At 48.4% G+C, this 18,327-nt stretch overlaps 1 protein-coding gene across 1 annotated transcript in view; it reads right to left on the bottom strand.

Moving 5' to 3' along the window:
- Positions 1–17,888, bottom strand: part of LOC139279717 (NHS-like protein 3) — a 217,863-nt gene extending 199,975 nt beyond the window's left edge. The window contains exon 1 of the mRNA XM_070898879.1: positions 17,122–17,888. Coding sequence (XP_070754980.1) covers positions 17,122–17,284 — 163 coding nt within the window. The 5' untranslated portion in view covers positions 17,285–17,888. The remainder of the gene's footprint in view (positions 1–17,121) is intronic.
- Positions 17,889–18,327: the final 439 nt, after the last annotated feature.

Raw genomic sequence — 18,327 nt, forward strand, 5'->3', positions numbered from 1 at the left:
TGTGTTATTGGGGGGGAGGGGTTGGCCTGTGATTGGAGTAAGGTGTTATTGGGGGGAGGGTTTGGCCTGTGATTGGAGTATGGTGTTATTGGGGGGGAGGGGTTGGCCTGTGATTGGAGTATGGTGTTATTGGGGGAGGGGTTGGCCTGTAATTAGGGTATGGTGTTATTGGGGGAGGGGTTGGCCTGTGATTGGAGTATGGTGTTATTGGGGGAGGGGTTGGCCTGTGATTGGGGTGAGGTGTTATTGGGGGGAGGGGTTGGCCTGTGATTGGAGTAAGGTGTTATTGGGGGGAGGGGTTGGCCTGTGTTTGGAGTATGGTGTTATTGGGGGGAGGGGTTGGCCTGTGATTGGAGTAAGGTGTTATTGGGGGGAGGGGTTGGCCTGTGATTGGAGTATGGTGTTATTGGGGGGAGGGGTTGGCCTGTGATTGGAGTAAGGTGTTATTGGGGGGAGGGTTTGGCCTGTGATTGGAGTATTGTGTTATTGGGGGGGAGGGGTTGGCCTGTGATTGGAGTAAGGTGTTATTGGGGGGAGGGTTTGGCCTGTGATTGGAGTATGGTGTTATTGGGGGAGGGGTTGGCCTGTGATTGGGGTGAGGTGTTATTGGGGGGAGGGGTTGGCCTGTGATTGGAGTAAGGTGTTATTGGGGGGAGGGGTTGGCCTGTGTTTGGAGTATGGTGTTTTCATTCTCTTCCACCACTGCTATAGGTGGCTCCTATGATGCAGCCTTAGTGGCATGGGGCTGACCTGGAATATTTAAAGTGGGGAACCTCCTGTTGACCTGCCCATATGCTGGCAATGTCCACGGCAGTGGTTCAAGGTGAACACACGCATCTTGGCTCCGGTATGGGGAGAGATCAGAGCAGTGGGAATAGTCTCTGGTTACACTTGCAAAGGTCTGGCATAGACACAATGGGTCGAATGGCCGCTTCCTGTGCTGTAAACTAACATGGTCCTATCACAGAACTACCGTACCTATACAGCAATTCAGCCCGTTACAAATTTGAGTCTGCTGTAGAATCATACAGCACAGGAGGCCATTCAGGCCGCCATGTCTGTGTCAGCTCTGTGAAAGAGCTAGCCAATTATTCCCACTCCGTTGCTCTAAATACCTTCTCAGGTTCAGTGCTGTTACACTTCATACCCTGTTTGATGGGAGTTGACTCCCACATCTACTTGCGTGATAACAGAATCCAATAGCTTGTGACATAGAATGTATATTTATCTCTTTTGCACAAATACTTCATCAATCAATTGTAGGGCTATAGACTTGGATTTTTTTTATATAGCGCCTTTCACGACCACCGGACGTCTCAAAGCGCTTTACAGCCAATGAAGTACTTTTGGAGTGTAGTCACTGTTGTAATGTGGGAAACACGGCAGCCAATTTGGCGGAAATCTGTGCAGCACTCTGCAACACCATGCCACATTGAAATCACATAAAGACCATCATTGGGTGGACATGGAAATTGAATGTAATGTCCAAAATATGATATTGTTTGCTGCTTCTTGCAATCAACCTAAAATTCCTTTTCAGCCAACGCATACTGCCATGTGACCACAGGTATATCCTAATGACTTTGATCATGGCACCAAATCTGAATGCACCAAATCCAGTGGAGCTTTGGTAGGATGAGACAGGTATATCCACAAAGACGACTGTAGCTCTAATATTCTGGGACTTGGATAATTTGGAAGATGGCTTGCACTATGCACCACGATAAGGTATTCAATATATGAGTGCCTCCTGTATGGCTCAGAGACATGGACCATGTACAGTGGACACCTCAAGTCACTGGAGAAATACCACCAATGATGTCGCCGCAAGATCCTGCAAATCCCCTTGGGAGGGCAGACACACCAACATCAGCGTCCTCGACCAGGCCAACATCCCCAGCATCGAAGCACTGACCACACTTGATCAGCTCCGCTGGGCAGGCTACATTGTCCGCATGCCAGACACGAGACTCCCAAAGCAAGTGGTCTACTCGGAACTCCTTCACGGCAAACCAGCCAGAGGTGGACAAAGGAAATGTTACAAGGACACCCTCAAAGCCTCCCTGATAAAGTGCAACATCCCCACCGACACCTGGGAGTCCTTGGCCAAAGACCGCCCTAAGTGGAGGAAGTGCATCCGGGAGGGTGCTGAGCACCTCGCGTTTCATCGCCGAGAGCATGCAGAAACCAAGCGCAGGCAGCGGAAGGAGTGTGCGGCAAACCAGTCCTACCCTCCCTTTCCCTCAACGACTATCTGCCCCACCTGTGACAGAGTCTGTGGCTCTCGTATTGGACTGTTCAGCCACCTAAGGACTCATATTAAGAGTGGAAGTAATTCTTCCTCGATTCCGAGGGACTGCCCATGATGATGATGATGATAGGATATTCATGATATAGTCGGTAATCCAGTGAGTCGTCACCCTTGGTGGGTATGCAGCTGCTAAGGAAACAGAGCCATCTTTTATTGCATTTCCCACCCATTCAGTCTGTCAATCTGGCTGGCGATTTGGTGGGAAACGGAATACAAAGATGATAATAAGGACTTGCCGTTAAATTTGTCAGGATCTCCACATTCCCGGGATGATGAGCATTTCTGTTACTGTCCTGAGTGCTGGTAGCAGGGGCATTTCTGTATCTTGAATTTGGCCCATATTAAATCACAATCTCCCTCACCCTGGTCACACAATGCTAGATCTTCACTACTGCAGACTTATTCTAATTACTGCTCCCTCGAACAAGTAGAAGGGGTTGACCTTATTTTGCTTAAGAGCATTCCATGAAGAGACACAACAAAGTCTGTTATGAGATACTGGAGAGATTCTGACCTTCAAAAAGCACCAGACCAGGCTGTTGTGCAATTATTAATGTGTCAGCTGTGGCTCAGTGGGCAGCACCTCACCTCTAAGTCAGAGAGTTGTGGGTTCAAGTCCACTGCAGTGACTAGAGCACAAAAATCTAGGCTGACACTCCAGTGTAGTGCTGAGAGAGTGCTGCACTGTCGGAGGTGCTGTCTTTCGGATGAGACGTTAAACCGAGGCCCCGTCTGCTCTCTCAAGTGGACATAAAAGATCCCATGGCACTATTTCAAAGAAAAGCAGGGGAGTTATCCCCGGTGTCCTGGCCAATATATATCCCTCAATCAACAACACTAAAAAAAACAGATTATTAGGTCATTATCACACTGCTGTTTGTGGGAGCTTGCTGTGCACAAATTGGCCGCTGCGTTTCCTGCATTACAACAGTGAATGCACTTCTAAAAGTACTTCTTTGGCTGTAAAGTGCTTTGAGACATCCAGATGTTGTGAAAGGCGCTATATAAATGCAATTTTTTCTTTTTATTCTCTATTGGCAATTGAGAAAGGTGATCACTCTCTAGCACCTGTCCTAAAAGCAAGTTTGCTTTTCCAAATTACCTGTACAGGATCAGCTGTTGAGCTTGCTGAAACATTATTTGCATCTAACACAAGATGAAATGCAGCCACACAAGCAAGCTGGGAGCAGAACTAAGAGATTTTCTAGCTTTTGACAATGAAAAATGTGTGGTTTTCGCTCATTAACAATTCCAAATCCTCAATTTCAAAATTCCAATTCTTGTTTTCAAATCCCTATCTTTGTAACCTCCTCCAGCCCCACAACCCCCTGAGATATCTGCACTCCTCAAATTCTGCCCTCTTGAGCATCCCTGCTTATAGTCGCTTAACCATTGGCGGACGTGCCTTCTGTTACCAAGTCCCTAAACTCTGGAACTCCCTGCCTAAACCTCTCCGCCTCTCTACCTCTCTTTCCTCCTTTTAAAACGCTCCTTAAAACCTCCCTCGTTGACCAAGCTCACCTGCCCTAATTTCTCCTTATATGGCTCGGTGTCAAATATTTTTCTTACAGCACTCCTGCGAAGCGCCTTGGAACGTTTTACTACGTTAAAGGCGCTATATAAATACAAGTTGATGATGTTAACAACATGCACTTAAAAGCTGGAAGCCATTTCGTACGAAAAGCAGAATGTAAGCGGGAGGGAAAGAGATGAAAGGAAATTGCAAGACCTGCAAATGAAGAAGTGCTGAGCCACCTACCAGCAACAATCTGCAGAACCATCACACGCAGTCCGACCTGGCAGACATACCTGGTCCGCTCTCACTCTATATCCTCAGTCCACATTGATCACTTGCCAGCCAGGCTACGCGATACCAGCTGCGAAACTCGAGTTGTCCATTAGTCTGCGGCAGTGCCGTCCTGCAATGGTGTTGACTTATTTGGATTTGTGTCAAGCACCCCGTCTGGAGGTAAAGCCTGAAATATAAGCTGCACCTCAGCCTGAAATATAAGCTGCACCCCAGCTGGGCTGCGCACCAATCTTTACATAAACAATTCCAGCTGCTCCTCACAGATGCTTATTCCCAACTCCGTCCTCCAACTCTCGTTCAACTGCTCTTTCAAGTTGACTTGGCCTAAATAATAATGTAGATTGAAGCAGGTGTAATGCTCTGTGTAGTTAGATGCCAGCCCCTCCCCCACTCATGCAAATCATGTCACCCTGACCTTGATTTTTCTACCCACGATTGTTCAAATATGTTGATTCCAAAGCAGGAGTCTTTGAACATTCCAGCCAATGGCATTTGCAACAGATCTACAGCTGCGAGCCTATGCGAGATCAGAATAAATCCAAGGATAATGGTCCCTCTTTTCATGGCTGACAGACTGTGCTTACCGTAACTAAATGATCAACTGCTAAGTTTCCTATAGGTTGCATGAATGGTACTTGCCACTGATGCCTAACCATCTTTCCATAGGGGTGCGGAGTATCCACAGTCTCCTGCTGGAACATGCAAAGGACATTGGGCGAGGATGGGATCAGACAGCTGTGATGCCTCCGTGGTCAAATAGGCTACTGTTCATGTCGAAGCCCTCACACAAAAATGGCCGCTTGCTGGCGGCACTGGAAGGCTACTCACCCTTATGGAACTGCATATCAGCATAAGTAATGCAGGGAATATTGGAATCGAAAATTAAATGATCACATTTAGGTTTTCATTCCATTTGATTAGAATCATAGAACAGTACAGCACAGGAGGAGGCCATTCGGCCCATCGAGTCTGCGCCGGCTCTTTCGAAGAGCAGTCCAGTTAGTCCCACCCTGCACCCCCGCTCTTTCCCTATATCCCGGCAATTTTATCTCCTTCAAGTATTTATCCAATTCCCCTTTTGAAGGCTGCTATTGGATCTGCCTCCACCACCCTATCAGGCAGAGCACTCCAAATCCTAACCACTCGGAGCATCTGGTTCTTTTGCCAGTCACCTTGAACCTGGGCCCTCTGGTTACCGACTCTTCGACCACTGGAAACAAGTTCTCTTTATTTACTTTATCCAAACCCTTCGTGATTTTAAACAGGTCTATTAAATCTCCTCTTAGCCTTCTCTGCGCCAAGGAGAACAACTCCAGGAACATCCGGAGCCCTCTGCTCTTCAAACGGGAACTACATTATTAAAATTGACATTTCTTTATACTAAAAAACAAATGCCTCCTCCAGTCTTGAATGTGTGCTTAGTACCTGTTACAGACTTGGGACAGGCCAACCCCAGTCATGCTCAGTTTTTGGGCCACCTCATCGAATTCAGCCAATGGCAGGCTCGAGGGGCTAGGTGGCCTACTCCTGTTCCGAATTCTTCTACTGTTCAAAGTTTGATTAAGTTGCAATATAAAATGACTGGTGTTTTGGGACACCAACAATCACATCCTCTAATGATACGTCAAAAAAAGACCATGTTCGGAACACACCAGATTCTATTTTGTCTGGAGCAAAGAATGGGGTTAAAAAAAATCAAATCAGCCAAGTGAAATGATTGTGGAACGCGTGGCTCCTCCCTGTGCCCTGCTGAGTCACTCTCCAGCAACTTGCTGCTAATCTTTTCACTACCCACAACACCCTCAGTAACCATGGCAACCACGGCAAAGCGAATTCCTCCTTTATAAGGTGTAATGCCAGGGGTGCCACTGGGAGAGCAGAAACCTCCGGCAGTCCCCTCTTTAAAGGAAATGGCCGATTGCTGTATTCAGGATTGCAGGCAGTGAATCAGTGTGTCTTTTATAGTGCAGGGCCGCGCCGACATGAGATTGATTTGCTGGGTGTTGTCTGAGGTGCAGCCCGCCGGCTTATATAGTCGGGCAAATTCTACAGCCACAGCTGCAACTCTCGTGTTGCACGCGCATTACCACTGGCCTATTCATTCACGGGATATGGGCGTCGCTGGCAAGGCCGGCATTTATTGCCTATCCCTAATTGCCCCTTGAGAAGGTGGTGGTGAGCCACCTTCTTGAACCGCTGCCGTCCGTGTGGTGAAGGTACTCCCACAGTGCTGTTAGGGAGGGAGTTCCAGGATTTTGACCCAGCGGTGAAGGAACGGTGCTGTATTTCTAAGTCAGGACGGTGTGTGACTTGGAGGGGAACGTGGAGGTGGTGGTGTTCCCATGCGCCTGCTGCCCTTGTCCTTCTGGGGGGTAGAGGTCACGGGTTTGGGAGATTTCTACCTACAGACCTTCTCCAATGTTATAAAGGGTGGGGGGGGGAGGGGGGAGGGGGAGTCCATGTAGGCCAGCAATGTGCAAACTGGAAATAATGGCTGGTATAAAAGAAAGAAGAAAATAACTTGCATTTATATAGCGTCTTTCACATCCTCAGTACATCCCAAAGCACTTAACAGCCAATGAAGTACTTTTGAAGTGTAGTTACTGTTGTAATGTCAGAAACACAGCAATTTGCACACCACAGCAAGCTCTCACAAACAGCAATGTGATAATGATCAGATAATCCATTTTAGTGATGTTGGTTGAGGGATAAATATTGGCCACAACACCGAGGATAACTCCCCTGCTCTTCTTCAGAACAGTGCATTGGGATCTTTTACGTTCACCTGAGAGGGCAAATGGGGCCGTGGTTTAATGTCTCATTTGAAAGATGGCACCTCGCTCAGTCAGCCTAGATTTAGTGCTCAAGTCTCTGGAGTGGGACATGGAGTCAAACCCAGTGGCAAAAGTGCTACAATGAGCCACCGCTGACACGGTGGGTTATAGTCAGATAAATCAATCAGTGCAGCAATGACCAACACAACCCTACAAACTAAATACCTGAAAAAGGACTGTGCCAGAATGACAGTCCGTGGGATCTTTATTTAATAATCATAAGTTGCATTGGAAACAGCAACAACTACATTTTAAGAAAATTCAGCCCCTATAGTACTGACCAGAAACTCTTTCACTCGCTAAACTAAGAATAAGAGAAAGAAGTCACTATGGCATTGTGAAGAATGGAATACAGAAGAACTGTTTATTCAAGTCAGATGCAAATCACAACTGAACTTACACTGGCGAACCCAGTGATCCTGCAGCAATGAAGTCAGCTGATGAGGCTTGTGTCTGAAATATATCCCCAGTGGTTATATTTCCATTCACAAGGAATTTCTATGAAGAACATCAAAGGCTTTACTGATGGCTAACCTGGTAAGTATAACTTGAACTGAAGCAAACATTCCAGGGAGATCCCTGGTCTTTGCTGAGTGGGGCAATCTCAATGAGTCCAGCAACAGTCGCTCTACAGTTGGCCTGAGTACCTTCTTTTTATTCATTCTTGGGATGTGGGTGTCGCTGGCAAGGCCAACATTTATTGCCCTTGAGAAGGTGGCAGTAAGCCGCCTTCTTGAACCGCTGCAGTCCGTGTGGTGAAGGTTCTCCCACAGTGCTGTTCGGGAGGAAGTTCCAGGACTCTGCCCCACACCGATGAAGGAACGGTGATGTATTTCCAATTCAGGATGGTGTGTGACTTGGAGGGAAATTTGGAGGGGGTGGTGTTCCCATGCGCCTGCTGCCCTTGTCGTTCTAGGCGGTAGAGGTCGAGGGCTTGGGAGGTGCTGTCAGAGAAGCCTCGGCAAGTTACTGCAGTGCATCTTGTAGACGGTACACACTGGAGCCATAGTGCGCCGGTGGTGAATATTTAAGGTGGTGGATGAGGTGCCAATCAAGCGGCCTGCTTTGTACTGGATGGTGTCAAGTTTCTTGAATGTTGTTGGAGCTGCACTCATCCAGGCAAGTCCAGAAAATTTCATCACACTCCTGACTTGTGGCTTGTAGCTAGTGAAAAGCTTTGGGGAGTTAGGAGGTGAGACACTCCCCACAGAATACCCAGCCTCTGACTTGCTCCTGTATTCTCTTAGCTAAGGAGTTGGGAGGGGGAAATAATCAGTCTGCATTCCCATCCAGCTACACAGCTCCCCCCCCCCCCCCCATGCCCACCCCATCCCCTCCCCCCCAGCCAATGACAGGGATTGGAATTCGCTGATGACATCTCCACTCGATAAATAGCTCGTGGATATCAAGGGCAGGGCTCACTTCTCTTCATCCCCAGGATGTGGGCATCGCTGGCAAGGCCTGCACTTGTTGCCCATCGCTAGCTGGATCTGAAAAGCTGGTGGTGAGCCGCCTTCTTCTGGAACCGCTGCAGTCCATGAGGTGAAGGTGCTCCCACAGAGCTGTTAGCGAGGGAATTCCAGGATCCTGACCCAGCGATGAAGAAGTAACGGCGATATATTTCCAAGTCAGGATGGTGTGTAACTGGAGGAACGGCTGGTTGGGTGAGGTACTGCGAGGCAGCCAGTGCCCTCAGAATCGTGCCTCATGGGCCCACACCTTCAGGGTAGCACAGAACAAAACTGAAAAACTTAAACAAAGTGCAGCTGTTGCTCAGTGGGTAGCACGCTCACCTCTGAGTCAGCAGGTTGTGAGTTCATAGTCCCACTCCAGGGACTTGGCACACAAAACCTAGGCTGGCATTCCAGTGAAATGCTAAGGGAGTGCTGCACTGTCGGAGGTGCTGTCTTTCAGATGAGACATTAAACCGAGACCCCGTCTGCTCTCCCAGGTGGATGTAAAAGAACCTATGGAAGTATTTCAAAGAAGAGCAGGGGAGTTATCCCTGGTGTCCTGGGGCCAATATTTATCCCTCAATCAACATCACTAAAACAGATTATCTGGTCATTATCACACTGCTGTTTGTGGGAGGTTGCTGTGCGCAAATTGGCTGCTGCATTTCCTACATTACAACAGTGACTACACTCCAAAAAAACAATATACCCCATTGGCTGTAAAGCTTGTTGGGATGTCTACTGGTCGTGAAAGGCGCTATATCAATGCAAATCTTTTTTTTTCTTTTCAAAAGGTTTGATTCAAATTCTATCAGCCAGTTATCTGGTCAAAGTATATAGAAACATAGAAAGAAACATAGAAATCTACAGCGCAGAAGGAGGCCATTTCGGCCCATCGTGTCCATGCCGGCCAACAAAGAGCCGCACGGCCCTTGGTCAGCTGATCTGAAGGTTACATATAAACCTACGAACAATGGTGGACAGGTAAAGAGCACCCAGCCCAACCAGTCTGCCCCGCACAACTGCCACACCCTTTACATAAAAACATTCTACAATCCACCCCAACCGGAATCATGCGATCTCCTGGGAGAGGCAAAAAAATAGATAAAAACCCAGGCCAATTGGGGAAAGAAAATCTGGGAAAATTCCTCTCCGACCCATCCAAGCGATCGAAACTAGTCCAGGAGGTCACCCTGGCCATATTCGATTCCCTGCAGTACTTACCATCATACCTGCGCCAGCGAACAAGAGGTTATTCGGTCTAATTCCACTTACCAGCTCTCGGTCCATAACCCTGCAGGTTACGGCACTTCAAGTGCCCATCCAAGCACCTTTTAAATGGGGTGAGGGTTTCTGCATCCACCACCCTTCCAGGCAGTGAGTTCCAGACCCCCACAACCCTCTGCGTGAAGAAGCTTCCCCTCAAATCCCCTCTGAACCTTCCACCAACCACCTTAAAACTATGCCCCCTCATAATGGACCTCTCCACCAAGGGAAATAGGCCCTTGCTATCCACTATCCAGGCCCCTCAAAATTTTATACACAGCCAATTTTAATGTCATCTGAAAACTTCTTAATCATACCCCCTATATTCAAATCTAGATCATTGATGTATACCACAAAAAGCAAGGGACCCAGTACTGAGCCCTGCGGAACCCCATTGGAAACATCTTTCCAGTCACAAAAACATCCATCAACCATTACCCTTTGTTTCCTACCTCTAAGCCAATTTTGGATCCAACTTGCCACTTTGCCCTGAATACAATGGGCTTTAATCTTCATGACCAGTCTACCATGTGGGACCTTATCAAAAGCGTTGCTAAAGACCATATACACTACATCTTACACATTACCCTCATCGACCCTCCTGGTTACCTCCTCAAAAAATTCAATCAGGTTATATCATAGAAGATGTCACAGGTCCAATAGCTTATGTGGGTTTATTTGATGATTAGCTGAGGTGTACAGATCAGGAAAAACCCAGCTTCGATCCCTGGCATGTGCTCAGTTAGTTGGTCTCAGCCATGGTGTGACTGCTGACTTCCACAAGCCATGGGTTAAGAAAGGGGGAACCAGCCAGGGTTCCTACGCTCATTCTACATAGAAACCCTGCTGGGTGAACAAGTACGATGACAGGTTAGACAATGATCAAGCTGAGCGATGATGCCCCTCACAATCCAATATTCATCGGAAAAGGCTGACACATAAATAATGGTCACTTACAACAACAACTTGTATTTATATAGCGCCTTTAACGTAGTAAAACGTCCCAAGGCGCTTCACCGGTGTGTTTTAAGACAAAACAAATAAACTTGACACCGAGCATCATAAGAAGAAATTACAGCAAATGACCAAAAACTTGGTCAAAGAGGTAGGTTTTAAGGAGCGAGTTAAAGGAAGAAAGAGAGGTAGAGCGGTGGAGAGGTTTAGGAAGTGAGTTCCAGAGCTTAAGGCCTATGCAGCAGAAGGTATGGTCACCAATGGTTGTGCAATTATAATCAGGGATGCTCAAGAGGGCAGAATTTGAGGAGCACAGACATGTCAGAGGATATGGGGCTGGAGGAGATTACAGAGATAGGGAAGGGCGAGGCCATGGAACGATTTGTAAACAAGGATGAGAATTTTGAAATTGTGGCGATGCTTAACCGGGAGCCAATGTAAGTCAGCGAGCACAGGGGTGATGGGTGAGCGGGACTCGGTGCGAGATAGGACACGTGCAGCCGAGTTTTGGATGACCTCAAGTTTACGTGGGGAAGAATGTGGGAGGCCAGCCAGGAGTGTGTTGGTATAGTCAAGTCTAGAGGTAACAAAGGCATGGATGAGGGCTTCCGTAGCAGATGAGCTGAGGCAAAGGTGGAGACAATCGATGTTATGGAGGTGGAAATAGGTGGTTTTAGTTATGCTGCGGATATATGGCCGGAAGCTCATTTAAGGGTCAATTATGATGCCTCGGACACTTAGGCAGAATCATAGAATCATAGAATGGTTACAGCACAGAAGGAGGCCGTTCGGCCCATCGAGCCCGTGCCGGCTCGCTGCAAGAGCACCTCAGCTAGTCCCACTGCCCCGCCCTTCCCCTGTAGCCCTGCAATTTATTTTCCTTCAGGCACTGATCCAATTCCATTTTGAAAGCTGTGATCGAGTCTGCCTCCACCACCCTTTCAGGCAGTGCATTCCAGATCCTAACCACTCGCTGCGTTAAAAAGTTTTCCTCCATGTCACCTTTGGTTCTTCTGCCAATCGCCTTCATTCTGTGACCCCTGGCTCTCGACCCTTATGCCAGGGGTGAGGTAATGAGGGGCTAACACTTATGCAGCATTTCCCCAGTATGGGGTCAAAAGCTATTGGGGGATGTGGGCACTGTGGAAAAAAATGAGTAAGAAAATAATAGCAGATAGCGTGACGCTGACATAAATCAAACTGATTGAAGAACGAACTCAAAACGAGTTGCATTAAACTTGCTCCAATTGCCCAATTGACGTTATTCAGCAATGGGATGTGTTTAATCGAGTGCCATGACATCGTATGCCACAGGCGTAGTAAATCGGCACCATCTGTGTTTACTGACACAACTGTCTAACATGTCATGGGATCTGAAAACCGGTTTCACTTCAGATAAACCTGTGTCGTCTTGGGCACAAAATTGAAACCAGATTTATTTTTGCTCCAACTTCCTGGTTAACAGCTGGGTAGGGCGGTTTAACCCTTTCATGTACTGAATGTACTTGCAAGCTTTCGACACATCCTCTGATTCCTCTGATCCACAACTGACCACACCAGCCTGATGTGGTGAACCTTGGTCATCGGAATTTGAGCATGCAGTGAAAATAAAGGCTGCATTACAATCTCCTTTGAATTTGTGGGAAAAAAATGCCTGAGATTTCCCCTCCTTGCCGAGGAACAATCAGATGAAGTTAATCAGATCGAAAAGCATCATGTCATCATGACATGGCTCCTCTCTCCTGAAGCCATGCAACATCCTTATTTGGATACATATTTTTAAAAAACACATTTACCAGTTACTATTTTCTCCAAAAAAAATGACAACTCCCTTTGTAAAAAAAGACAGATTTCTTTCTCCCCATTTGAAGCCCTGCTGTGATTCCTCCCATTCTCCCACTCAGAGGCTGAATTGTGACCTGTTCCCAGGCTCTGTTACTGCTACTCGTGTTCTTCCCCCTCATTTCAACTCGCTGCCACTATTGGAACCTTGATGGGTTTAAACCAATTAAATTCCCAATTGCAATCTTTATAACTCTTCTTGGTTCACTTCAGTAAGCATACTCATTAGAGAAAGAACAGCCTTCGAACGCCTCTACTACATAACCAGCATTCACAACCACGTACTTCATCAGCTGTAAAGCGCCTTGGGACGTCTTGAGGTCGTGAAAGGCGCTATATAAATGCAAGTCTTTCTATCTTTTACATAGAAAGTTTTACTCCAGCTCCTACCTGATATAATTTTCACTAACACCTCAGTGTCAGCTGTGGCTCAGTGTGTAGCACTCTCTTACCTGTGAGTCAGAAGGTTTAAGTCCCCTTCCAGATACTTGAGTACAAAATCTAGGCTGATACACCCAGTGCTGAGGGACTGCTGCACTGTCAGAGGTTACTGTCTTTCAGATGAAATGTTAAACTGAGGCCCTGTCTGCTCTCTCAGGTTGATGTAAACGATCCCATGGCACTATTTCGAAGAAGTGCAGGGGAGTTCTTATGAGTTATCCCTGGTATCCTGGCCAATATTTATCCCTCAATCATCATTAAAAAAACAGATTATCACATTGCTGTTTGTGGGAGCTTGCTGTGTGCAAATTGGCTGCTGCATTTTCCCACATTACAACAGTGACTACATTCCAAAAGTATTTCATTGGCTGTAAAGTGCTTTGGGCCGTCCAGTGGTCGTGAAAGGCCGCTATAGAAATGCAAGTCTTTCTTTCTTTTAGTAGCATCTACATGGTTGCCGTGACTCAGAATTTGCCACATTTCCGTTGTGAGGGAGATTGACGATCCGGTTGGGCTCTCCCCCAGTGTCAGGTGATGATCAGTACAGGTTAGCAATGTGCCCTGCTCTCTACAAGGGTTGCTCGAGCCATCTACGACCAAAACAAGTTGGCAGCTGACACCATCCAGCCCTGCACTGGGCACCAACACCACCTTCCCCCAGAGGACTTTGGAAAACCACCTTGTGATGCAAGGAGAGAGGGATCTCAATGGCTCCACGGGCACCAGCATGACCTCAGTTGTATTTTAGCACGACCTTCAGAAACGCTACAGTAATATAAACAGCATATAAAAGTGTCTAGTGTAAATACAAAGTAGCAGTATATCTCACTATAAAATCACTAAAAATTGTGCTTTAGTCATTGAAGGGTTGCAGTGGGGGGGAACATCTATGTAGATTTAACATCTCATCATTCATTACTGCTAAATGGTTGTTAATCTGTTTGACGCCAGAATATATACAGTGAAACTGTCTTTCACCCCTATCACACTGATAAGGGTATGGTAGCATAGTGGTTATGTTACTGGACCAGTAATCCCGAGACCTGGACTAATGATCCGGAGATGTGAGCTCAAATCCCACCACGGCAGCTGGGGAATTTAAATTCAGTTAATTAAATAAATCTGAAATTAAAAAGCTAGTATCAGTAATGGGGCTATGAAACTTTGTCGTAAAAACCCATCTAGTTTACTGATGTCCCTTTGGGGAAGGAAATCTGCCGTCCTTACCTGGTGACTCCAAACTCACAGCAATGTGGTTGACTTTGAACTGCCCTCTGATATGGCCTATCAGTATCAAACCGCTACAAAGGAGTACCTTCACCACACGGACTGCAGCGGTTCAGGAAGGTGGCTCACCACCACCTTCTCAATGGCAACTAGGGATAGGCAATAAATGCAGACCTTGGCAGCGACAGCCACAACCCATAAATGAATAATTTTTAAAAACCCTCAGAAGGACATGTTGCCATTGGGAAATAAGCGATTGCTCCGTCTGCTACTTCCAGATGACTATTTTTTCCGTTTTACTAAACTTATTTTAATTCCATTAATTTCTTTGATACAATTTCACACAGTCGAACAGGTAAACAGGCAGCTGTAGTTCAGGTTGGCCAAACCCAAAGATAACCTTGTGGCTCTTAAAGTTGGAGACCATCTATAAATGAGGACCACTCACAACAGACACACTAGAGCCTGCAGAGATCATGGGGCATATTTTACAGTGCGTAAAATTATAATAACATAACATAAGAAATTAGAGCAGTAATGGGTCATTCGGCCCCTCGAGCCTGCTCCGCCATTCAATAAGATCATGGCTGATCTGATCATGGCCTCAACTCCACTTTCCCACCCGCTCCCCATAACCCTTGGCTCCCTTATCATTCAAAAATCTCCACCTTAAATATATTCAATGACCCAGTCTCCACAGCTCTCTGGGGTAGAGAATTCCAAAGATTCATGCCCCCTGAGAGGAGAAATTCCTCCTCATTTCCTGAAACTATTCCCCCTAATTCTAGATTCTCCCACGAGGGGAAACATCCTCTCTGCATCCACCCTGTCAAGCCCCGTCAAAATCTTATACATTTCAATAAGATCACCTCTCATTCTTCTAAACTCCAATGAGTATAGGTCCAACCTGCTCAACCTTTCTTCATAAGACAACCCCTTCATCTCAGGAATCAACCTCGTGAACCTTCTCTGAACTGCCTCCAATGCCTCCATGTTACTGCACTCCCAATATAACTGAGCGGCAGTTTAAATTTTTTACATCTTTATCCACATGGCTCTCCATTCATTGTCAATATCCTATCTCCCCATAAAAATCACCTGAAGTCGGTCCAAAAGGAGTCACGCATATCATGTCAATGCTAAAGTTGCAATTCTCACAAAGCTGCCTCACTGCCTCATCCCGGATGAGCTTTGCCATCTTTAATCAAGGGGTATGGAGAGAAAGCAGGAAAGGGGTACTGAGGTGAATGATCAGCCATGATCTTATCGAATGGTGGTGCAGGCTCGAAGGGCCGAATGGCCTACTCCTGCAACTATTTTCTATGTTTCTATTTTTCAAAAGTCAAATAAAAGAAGTGTTGCTCTGGGTATCATTGTATTCACAGTGTCAAATGAAGGTCAGGTCATACCTTAAGCCAAACCCAGACATTATCGATAGAAATGGATGTACTTGTGAAGCAAACAGCTGAAGCCAGAGGCACCTCACGGGTAGTTTTCATGTTGGTGCCAGTTTAAGTACATTCTACCAGAAACAAGACAGAGATTCAAGCACCCATTCCTCCCCACCCCACTCCCCCCCCCCCCACACACACTCTCCCCACACCACACCCCCCACACCATCTGCCCCACACCCCACCCACCACCCCCACACCACTCCCACCCCACCCCCCACACCACTCACCCCCACACCACTCCCACCCCACCCATCTCCCCCCCCACCCCCCACACCACCTAACCCACCCCCCACCCACACCACTCCCACCCCACCCCCCACCCCACTCCCCCCCACACACACACTCTCCCCACACCACACCCCCCACCCCACCCCCACACCACTCCCACCCCACCCCCACACCACTCCCACCCCACCCACCCCCCCACACCACTCCCACCCCACCCCCACCCACCCCCCCACACCACTCCCACCTCACCCCCCCACCCCACTCCCCCCCACCCCCCCACACCACTCCCCCCCACCCCTACTCACCCCCCCACACCACTCCCACCCCACCCCCCCACACCACTCCCACCCCACCCCCACCCCACTCCTCCCCACACACACACTCTCCCCACACCACACCCCCCACATAACCTACCCCACCCCCCCACCCCACCCCCCACACCACTCCCACCCCAGCCCCCCACACCACTCCCACCCCACCCACCCCCCCCCACACCACTCCCACCCCCCACGCCACTCCCACCCCGCCCCCCACACCACTCCCCCCCCACACACACACTCTCCCCACCCACCCACCCCACACTACTCCCATCCCACCCCCCACCCCACTCCCCCCCACACACACTCTCTCCCCACACCACTCCCACTCCCACCCCCACACCCCACCGTCCATCCCCCACACCCCAGTCCCACCCCCCCCCCACACACACACACACACTCCACACCCCACTGCCCTCGGACTGCTCCAGCCCCCATATATCTACCAGCTACCTCACCTCAGATCACTTGCCTAAATTCATCCAATTCGGCCTGGATGCAGCTCTCGCTGCCATTTAAACAGAACTGAGTCATTTGGTCGAGATACAGACACAATCGTGCAAATCTGAATCAGGAACAGATGTGGGCCAGGGATGGGCTCCCTGGAGAAAAAAATGGCAGTGGTTGGTGCCCCACGATGCGCGGAGTCCATGGGCAAGGTCACTTCAATGGAGACAGAGAGAGCCAGTGTCACCACTGGCACAGCCCATGTGATGCAAACCAGCCTGCTCCCTGTGCAAATGAGCGGTGAAGAGAAGCAAAGCGTGTCACCGTTCCCCCGGGTTCCAGCTCACTGTTGCTCGGAACATAGGGACAGACAAGGTCAACCAGGCCTTGAACTGTTCTAATTGAGAAAATAATTGGCATTTCTGGCAATGGTTTTGACACTCAAAATAATGGCATTGCGGGCAGCAAACTTCTGGTAGCTGACCATCCTTAAATTACAGGCTGATAGCAAAGTGTGGCACTGAAAGTCAACTCACCTGAATCTTTCCTCTGCTGGGACGGGAGCTTGTCTCCTTCGCTCCTGCATTTCTTTTTCTTGCGTCCTGACAACCTCAGCCAGCTGAGCGCCCTCCGCAAAGAGCCCGACTTGGACCGTTTCTTACTCTTCAATGCTGCCTCCAAGTTCGAAAGATCATCCATAGCGTTGGCCGAGAGACACAGACACGGCTGCTTCACCCGGTCCCAGAAGCGTGTCTGACTTCAGAAACAAACGCCCACCCTGCCTTCTCTTCCTCCTCCTGGGTGCGCTCAGCTCAGAGTCATATCACAGGCAGTGCCCCCCCGCCCCCAGAAACACAAGGAGTCACACACACACTAAAACCCAACAAGAATCTGAAATAGTTTCCACATCGCAGGGCTGTCTGGAAGCATCAACTTCAGTCGCGGAAAACAGCAAAAAAACCACCAGGCATTTCCTAACCCCGAAAGTATTTTAATAGTCACGGAACAATTTATGGCTCGCTTGACAGCTCATGTTGCGCTTTTCATTGAGACGCGCACACTCACACACAGCGAGACCCAAGTCCAGTCCAGCCTCCCTGGTGTCCAGCGTTCAAAGCCAACCTGCTCCGCCACAAGCTGCTGTGGGCCGCTGGACATGGCAATACCTGACAAATCCAGCCCCGTGTCCCCGTTACCTCGCCTCCTCTGCAGAGAAAACAAGACCCAGGAAATGTCGGGTGCAGCTGGGCTGACTCACATTAATCCCACATCATCCTGTAAACAGAATGGTGCTTTTAAACTCCACCCAGCCTTCAGAAACCACTCCCCGCTGTGTTTTACAAGATTGAGGGACTCTCCATTATCTTTGCCTCTTTTCTCCCACTCCCTCCTGACCTGCTGCAGAGTCCGGGGGGCACGGGGCCACAGTCAGCTTCTCTGTTCTTCACCCTCACCTTCACCAAAACACCTCCCCCCCCCCCGCCCGCCCCCCACTGAGTGGCTCTCCTCGCTTCGGGGACGGACTAGGAAGCACTACCCTGAAACATGACACTTCTCCAAAGCCTGTAGATTTTTCCACCCATCCTCTTTTCTATTGAACAGGACTGTCCTGGACAATAAAAGGCAGGAGTTGCCCAAGCACACAAGACTTTAGCCGTGAAACACTGTCACACTCAGTGCTGGAGATAAGGGGCTCTATCTAGTTAATTCTCTGTACAAGGTTCCAGCCACATACCGACATA

The sequence above is a fragment of the Pristiophorus japonicus genome, chromosome 14, assembly GCF_044704955.1.
Source record: "Pristiophorus japonicus isolate sPriJap1 chromosome 14, sPriJap1.hap1, whole genome shotgun sequence".
Classification (NCBI taxonomy): Eukaryota; Metazoa; Chordata; class Chondrichthyes; family Pristiophoridae; genus Pristiophorus; species Pristiophorus japonicus.